The 8,840-nt window shown below is 35.9% G+C and overlaps 1 protein-coding gene across 5 annotated transcripts in view; it reads left to right on the top strand.

Annotated features, from left to right (window-relative positions):
• Positions 1-6,531, top strand: part of LOC108737100 (tyrosine-protein phosphatase Lar) — a 39,803-nt gene extending 33,272 nt beyond the window's left edge. For all 5 annotated transcript variants that reach the window (XM_025973032.1, XM_025973028.1, XM_025973030.1 and 2 more), the window contains 7 exons: positions 1,232-1,371; positions 1,689-1,888; positions 1,944-2,077; positions 2,185-4,620; positions 4,703-5,555; positions 5,618-5,753; positions 5,903-6,531. In XM_025973032.1, coding sequence (XP_025828817.1) covers positions 1,232-1,371; positions 1,689-1,888; positions 1,944-2,077; positions 2,185-4,620; positions 4,703-5,555; positions 5,618-5,753; positions 5,903-5,971 — 3,968 coding nt within the window. In that variant the 3' untranslated portion in view covers positions 5,972-6,531. The remainder of the gene's footprint in view (positions 1-1,231; positions 1,372-1,688; positions 1,889-1,943; positions 2,078-2,184; positions 4,621-4,702; positions 5,556-5,617; positions 5,754-5,902) is intronic.
• Positions 6,532-8,840: the final 2,309 nt, after the last annotated feature.

Below are 8,840 nucleotides of genomic sequence, written 5' to 3' on the forward strand. Positions count from 1 at the left end.
TAAGTATAATAATTTAATAAAAATTATGAAAAATTAAAACAAACGTTGTTTAAACTTGGTTTTAAAATAATACGAGATTTTATGTTGCATTTAATAATTTAACTACATGTTTTTTTAATATGTTCAAGTAAACGTTACAAATAGTAATAATACATTTGAATACCAATGCAAATTGCGAAAAATTAGCATGTTAATTTCCAATGTTGTTAGTACGTACTACTATCAGCGAAAAGTTATTTATTTTGTTGTTATTAAACGTTGACAATGTTGTAGGATTGAAGTTTCTTATTCTGTGCTGCCTTTAAGATAGAAAGTGTATTTTTTCCCGTAACATATTTTTACATTTAACAGAACTAACAAAACACTTTACACTTTTTCTCCAAAATGCTTATCATTTTTGGTCTGCCATTTATTATATCGTTCACAACAACTACAGAAGGCAAGTGCAATATTGATTACAATTTTCAATTTCTTTTTTCAAAAAATTAAATCACTACATGTGTGTGGGTATTACATTATATATGCTATATTTTTTATGGGATTTTGACAACTTTTTTGCAGCCGTGACGATTACTATTATCCTTTGTATTCTTTTGTGTGATATTTTAATATTTTTGTATAGCGATTTTGCAAACTGCAAAAAACTATAACAGTAGTATTTTTTTTAACTTTTTTTGCCTTGACATGGTCCCGCAGTTGTCAAGAGTGAGTATTACTGAACATGTGTTTGTTCGTAGTGACTATTTTTATTAGTTTGTAGTGCTATTTTTTTGCTACCGAGCCCCAGGTTCAGGCGTGTTTTTATGAGTATTTTTTTATAACAATAATATAATATTCATAAATGTATTTCAGCCAGCATGATTAATATTTTTTCTAAATAAGCGCAGCTGCACACTGGATTTTACGAGTTGCTTAGGATCGTACGATAATTAACGAATAGTTGCTTTATTTTACCATATGTTTATATAAATATATTATTTATTAACTCGTTTATGCTTCGGATTTCGTCTTTTTACTACTTATATTAATATATTGGACGAGGTAACGTTACAGGAATACATATATGTATTGTATTTTTGAGTGTTGGTATTCAAATGTTCATCTAAAAATAAATAAGAAACGTTTGGTATATAATTAATTTGTTTCGGTTGCATGTTTTTCGGTTACTGTTAGGAATACTTTAGCGGGCCCTTAAAGATCAATTAATAATCTTTATATACATTTTGTGTAGTTCCGGGCGATCCCCAAGACGTAAAGGCAACGCCCATCAATTCCACGGCTATAAAGGTATCGTGGCAACCACCTCAGGCAAAAGATCGCAATGGAATTATTCGTGGGTATCACATCCACGTTCAAGAAACCCGCGAAGAGGTATGAACATACATATTAGTTTTTTCTAAAAAGAAATTTATGCAAATGCAGGTGTTCGAAAAAAAAATTGTCACAAATATGGATTTAAGATCAGTACACTGTACATTTCAGAAACATTATTTTGTTTATTACACCAAAGATAACCACTTTGTTATTGAAATGTATATCTGTACTGTTTTAAAATAAATTTTTGTGAGGTTTGTAGTATCATTGGTGAATCTTCACAGTCAATATAAAATAAAAAATATACAATCTATATTTTTTCAATTTTTCGTATCTAACAATAACTTATGTTGTATATTATTTGTGTATTACAGGGTGGATTTTTAAATGAAGCAATGCGTTTCGATGTTCTGGGTGATGCAGTGTACGAACTGAACATAACAGGTTTGCAGCCAGATACCCGGTATGCAGTGCAAGTTGCCGCTTTAACGAGGAAAGGAGACGGCGACAGAAGTCCTCCGGTGACTGTGCGGACGCCTGGCGGTGTACCAAATAGACCCTCGCTGGCTTTGAAGTACGGGAAAATAATTATGAAACAATAACACATATTTATGTAATTATTTTTGCAGAGTAATAGAAAGAGAGCCAACTGTAACCATTGAATTAGAGTGGAGTAGACCTTCTCAGACTTACGGAGAATTACAAGGTTATAGGCTTAGATATGGAGTAAAAGATCAAGAATTAAAAGATTATTATATCAAAGGTACTTAGTATATTTTGAGTTGCTCCTAGTAAACTAATTGTACATACTTGTTATGTAAATAATTTACGTTTGTATGGAAGGTAAGGCTATCCGGTTTTTTTTTTCAGGAACTCAAGTAAATAACTACAGGATAAAGGATTTGGAGAAAGGGGTAGAGTACGAATTCAGAGTAGCAGGAAAAAATCACATAGGTACTGGTCAAGAGGCTATCAAGTACCTTCGAACGCCTGAGGGTCCTCCTACCGGTCCTCCCACGAACATTACTTTTCGTTTCCAAACTCCAGACGTTGTATGTTTTAACTGGGAATCTCCGATCCGAGAACATCGTAACGGCCAAATAATTCGTTATGAACTCCAGTTTCATAAAAAAATCGACCACAGTAATATAATCGTGCGAAATGTGACCAATACCAAAGCAGTGTTTACTAATTTGGACGAAAATACAGAGTATGTGTTTCACATCAGGGCGTACACGTCGCAAGGTGCAGGGCCGTACAGCGAAAAGATTTGTATACAAACAGAAAGAGATATAGGTCGCGCACCGATGAGCGTTAAAGCCGTCGCGACGTCCGATTCGAGCGTCGAAGTTTGGTGGGAACCTGTTATTTCGCGTGGTTCAGTAATAGGATATCAAATTTTTTATACGATGACCGCAGTAGAAGATTTGGACGAGTGGCAGCATAAGTTGGTGGGTCTTACAGAATCGGCCGATTTAATAAATTTGGAAAAATATGCCCAATATGCAATAGCAGTCGCAGCAAGACTGGAAACAGGTCTAGGACGGTTATCTGAGAAAGTAACTGTTAAAGTAAAACCTGAAGATGTTCCCCTTGATTTAAGAGCCCACGACGTCACCACTCATTCGATGACTTTATCCTGGTCTCCACCGATTCGATTAAATCCCGTTAATTACAAAATATCTTTTGACGCTGTAAAAGAATTTGTTGATTCGCAAGGCATTACCCAAACTCAGATAATACCTAAAACGGAAAAACTTTTGGATTACACAGTACGATCTCACGTCATCAACGATTTGTCCCCTTTCACCACCTACAACGTAAACGTCAGTGCAATACCTCCTGATTCATCCTATCGACCTCCGACTAAAATTACCGTTACCACTCAAATGGCTGCGCCGCAGCCGATGGTTAAACCCGATTTTTATGGAGTTGTTAACAGAGAAGAAATCCATGTGATACTTCCTCAAGCTTCTGAAGAATATGGTCCTATAAGTCACTATTATCTTATAGTAGTACCTAAGGATCAGGCCACAATTAACAAGCAACCTGATCAGTTTCTTACAGACGATTTGATCGCTGGTAAAGGACAAAAAGGAGGTCCTAATGCTCCCTACATAGCTGCCAAATTTCCTCAACGAAATATTCCATATACTTTTCATTTGGGAACTGGCGAAGAACAAGGCGGATTCAAGAATAAGAAATTGGAGCGTGGAAAGCAGTACAGAATTTTTGTTAGAGCCATAGTAGACACGCCGCAGAAACATTTATATACTAGCAGTCCATTTTCCGAATTTTTGGCTCTAGATATGCCCGAGGTACCGCCTGGAGATCCACCTTTGCGACCGAATCCTAACGTTCCTACCGATAACGATGTTAAAGTGCTCTCACAACAAAAGGAGGCCGGAGTATTATGGGTCATAGGGCCGTTAATAGCTGTTTTAACAGTTTCTATCGTTTTAGTGATGCTTTTTATAATCAGGAAACGACGACAACCGTGCAAAACACCGGACCAAACCGCTGTGACGCGTCCCTTAATAGCTGCTGACATAAGCAGTAATGCGGCACCAAATGATCCCGTTGAGATGCGTCGTTTAAATTTTCAAACGCCGGCAATGATCTCGCATCCTCCCATTCCCGTTTCCGAACTGGCAAACCATATAGAAAGATTAAAAGCGAACGATAATCTTAAATTCTCTCAGGAGTACGAAAGTATTGAGCCGGGACAACAGTTCACTTGGGAGCATTCGAATATGGAGGTGAACAAACCGAAAAATCGCTATGCAAACGTAATTGCATACGATCACAGTCGCGTGATCCTTCAACCAGAGGATAGCGTATTGGGGAGTGATTATATCAATGCGAATTATTGCGACGGATACAGGAAACACAATGCGTACATAGCGACACAAGGACCCCTTCAAGAAACGTTCGCAGATTTTTGGAGAATGTGCTGGGAAGTGAAAACGTCCACGATCGTTATGATGACCAAATTGGAGGAACGAACGCGAATCAAATGCGATCAGTATTGGCCTGCGAGAGGCACAGAGACTTACGGTTCTATGACAGTGACGGTAACTGATGTGCAAGAATTGGCCACGTACTGCATCAGAACGTTTCAAATTCACAGGCAAGGTCACGCAGAACGACGTGAAATCAAGCAGTTACAATTTACAGCTTGGCCAGATCATGGCGTTCCCGATCATCCTGCGCCTTTCCTACAGTTCTTGAGAAGGGTGAGGAGTTTAAATAATCCAGATGCCGGGCCTATTGTAGTGCATTGTTCCGCAGGGGTTGGCCGTACAGGTGAAAAATTAATTTTGATAGCAGTATCCATCAGTTTTATATATATGTTATGTACTATTCATACTAATTTTTTACTTTTTAGGTTGTTTCATTGTGATAGATTCCATGCTAGAACGCATGAAACACGAAAAATTAATTGATATTTATGGGCACGTGACGTGTTTGCGTGCACAACGCAATTATATGGTACAAACAGAAGATCAGTACATATTCATACATGACGCACTTCTTGAAGTGGTCCAGTGTGGTGCCACCGAAGTTCCTGCCCGCAGTCTGCATTCACATATCCAAAAACTGATGCAACCAGAACCGGGTGAAAACGTCACCGGAATGGGGCTCGAATTTAAAAAATTGGGTAATCTAAAAGTGGATTCTTCCAAGTTTACATCTGCAAATCTGCCCGCTAATAAGCACAAGAATAGACTAGTGCACATTTTACCATACGAGAGTAGCAGGGTGTGTCTGACGCCTATTAGAAATATAGACGGTTCGGATTACATAAACGCCAATTTCGTCGACGGCTATAGGTATCGTAAGGCGTATATAGCGACACAAGGACCACTCCCAGATACCGTAGATGATTTTTGGAGAATGTTATGGGAACACAATTCTACAATAGTTGTGATGTTGACTAAATTGAAAGAGATGGGTCGAGAAAAATGCCATCAGTATTGGCCGAGTGACCGATCAGTTAGATATCAATGCTTTGTCGTCGATCCTATCGCCGAATACAACATGCCACAGTATATACTGAGGGAATTTAAGGTGACTGACGCGAGAGACGGATCATCGAAGACGGTGCGACAGTTCCAATTCACTGATTGGCCGGAACAGGGGGTCCCGAAGAGCGGAGATGGCTTTATTGACTTTATCGGACAGGTACATAAAACCAAAGAACAATTTGGGCAAGACGGACCAATAACAGTGCATTGCAGGTGAGTGTGTCGACATGTTTTAATTGTTACATAAGATTTTGTTCAATGAAACAATTTTGCAGTGCGGGCGTCGGTAGAACAGGTGTATTTATCACTTTAAGTATAGTCTTGGAGAGGATGCAGTATGAAGGAGTCGTAGACGTTTTCCAAACAGCCAGAATACTACGTACGCAGAGGCCTGCCATGGTACAAACGGAGGTAAGTAAAAATACCAATACATACTATTTTTATTAACTTTTCCAACACCGCGTCGTCCACATACGTCCCTTTTTAATTTCCTTGTGCAAATTAACCGCTTCTTTCATTAAAAATAATTAAACCAAAGGTAAATGTTAATTTTTTATCAGGAGCAGTACCAGTTTTGCTACAGGGCAGCACTGGAGTACCTAGGTTCCTTTGATCATTATGCTAATTAAAAAGGAGACTTAAATGATTGATAGTTGGAAAAAAGTAGGCATAATTAAGCGACCCCCTCCCTCGTAAGGTGTGTATGTGTGTGTGTTGTGTGCCTGTAGGTATGCGGACAATAAAAAGTTCATTGTGTTTTCCCCGATTGTGTACGATGTCTATTGGCAACTTTAGAAGGTTCACTGTAATTAAAAGCTGCTATTTTGTTGAAATAGTGAGATTTTTTATGCAGATGTGCCTACAGATGTAGAAATTATCAAGTATATATTAAGTAATGTGTAGACGTCTCATCTGCTGCTGATCATTCTTAAATTTTGAAAGAATGAAAAACAAAAAAAGGGATAGAATTGAATATAGTTTATTATTTACTGGCCGTTTTGGTCTTTTGTAGAAATAGATAATGCAGCTTTGTATCATATCAAATATTTGGTAAGCTGACTGAATCATTTTTATGTGAATGTATTCAAAATAATTGACTTTTTTTGATTACACTCTGACTGATATTTTTTATTTAATTTTTCTATTCTCTTTTATATTGTAATATTATTGTAGCACAAAATCTATAAAAGCTAATTTGAATTGTTTTTTTTTTAATCCAAAAATCTGAACTGTGCTAGCTGATATTATTTCTTGTTTGTTTGGAGTTTCATCAAAAGTAGTAAACTTTAGAATAACTTACAAGAAATATGCAGAATTGAAACTTATGTTTATTATTAATTAAATAAGTACCTACTTCGAACTAATTGCCTCTTAGTGTTTTGGGTTATTGAATGTTGAAAAGGACATTACAACGATGTTTTTACAGAATTTTTCTTTCAAAATCATCGACACTACATTAGAAAGGTAAGAATTGTTGTTTTTACTGTTTCATTGAATTTAAAATTAATTTGTCCCTTGTTAATCTAGTTGAATGTAAAAAAATATATTACAAGTTGTTGTTGGGCGTCAATGAAAAGAAAACGGAGTTTCTAAAAAAGAAATTAGAACTGCAACATCACTGATGGGAATACTTTGCAGTACAGTTGGTTGCCGATATGAAGGATATAGGCGACGCTAAAAACCGCGACTCCGTAGCTTTTGCGCAGGCGCGAAATAATTTTGAGTCGTCTATGATTTTGCTCTTACCGCCTTTTTATTCGAATTCAAACAAACGATCTCAAGCGTTCTGATCTGTGGAGGAAAAATAAACTGGGCAGTAATCTACTATAAATTGATAATGTAGTGTGATAAACACTTGTAGATTTTAGAATGTTAATTTCTGCAATTAATTAGGGTGAGAATACTTTACATAATTAATTTAAATTGCTCGTTATTAATCTGTTACTACCATATTTGTTTTAAATCGACGGTGGAAAAGACGAGAAGACACCATAGTTAAAATACTTTTTAATCTTACATGTTTTGTGTTTTGGAATTAACTTCTTTATTTTCCATACCCAATTGGCGTTTATAGCGCCACTACATGTGTTGATTCTGTCATGATAAATCATAGAGAACAAAAATTCAAAGAGAATACCATTAAAAATTTTATTAATCCACTAATTTTATGCATCTTGCCATATCTGTTTCATATCGACGGTGAAAAAGCCGAGAAAACCAAGCAGTTAAAATACTTTTCAATCTTGCATGCTTTGTATTTTGGAATTGATTCTCTCGTTGATAATGCCCACGTATGAAGTGGGCGAAACACGTGTCCGCTCAAATAAACTTATTTGTGGTAATTAGGGGTGAGTATTCCTTTTAATTTTTAATTAATATTTACCACAGTCTCTAATTTTGGAATTATGTAACTTCTTTATTTTCCATAGTCGATTGGCGTTTATAGCGCCACTACATATGGTGATTCTGTCATGATAAATCATAGAAAATAAAAATTCAAAGAGAATACCATTAAAAATTTTATTAATCTACTAATTTTATGCATCTTCTTCATCAGGCCATTTTATATTAAAAGCGACGTTTCGACGCCATTTTTAAAATTTTGCAATTTTACTTTTCGTTGCATATTATCATTGCACTTCATGTTTTAATTGTTTAATAGTGTAAAATATTCATTTTCTTGCTTTATTTTTATAGATTGACGACAAATTAAGAGTGGAAGAGTGTTCACTTTGGTGCTACTGAAAAAAACGAAATTATATATTTGTCACAATTATATTTATGTGATATTAACATTAACATTGTATCATGCATGTTATTTTCTAGAGAAGGCTAAATCGCATGTGAATACTCATAAGATTTCATTTTTCAGGAACATTAGAAGAACTTCGGATACCATTAAATTATAAAATTATGGAGCATTGGTTGTATTAGTCCTCATTTGCCCGGGAAAGTAGTCCTAAAGAAAGCATGAAGCTGCCTTTTTTCCGTTGGGAACAGAGACAGTGTGCTGAAAAAAGGATTTATGACAATCAACTGGTATGTAACAGTATTAGTTAAAAATAGTAAATGATATCTTTAGATAATTTCAATTTCTTAGACATTTGTAACTTGCTTCAATAGACAACTTTTAAACAACGTTTCAGAAATGGCAGAAGCAGAATTAATGTGGAACAACAGATCTTTCCATTAGTGTGCATGTTACTGATTTATATTGATTTATTCGATTTAAAAATGGTAATTACGTTTTCTTGCCTGTTTCTATATAGATTGTTGTCCCACAAATGAGAAGGAATTGCAGTTAATTTTGGTGCTACTAAAACAACCGATGCTTTTGACGTCTTCACCTTGCAACATTATGCAGTTAATTTTTGCCATAACAATGGGAGGCAATTGGAAATTAATTAATTTGGATGCAACCGGAACAACAAATTATCTGCAGTGGTATCCCTCCTAGATTTGGTTGGTTTGCTCATCACACTGGTAGACTTTAGAACG

This window comes from Agrilus planipennis, unplaced genomic scaffold (assembly GCF_000699045.2).
Source record: "Agrilus planipennis isolate EAB-ADULT unplaced genomic scaffold, Apla_2.0 scaffold104, whole genome shotgun sequence".
Lineage (NCBI taxonomy): Eukaryota > Metazoa > Arthropoda > Insecta > Coleoptera > Buprestidae > Agrilus > Agrilus planipennis.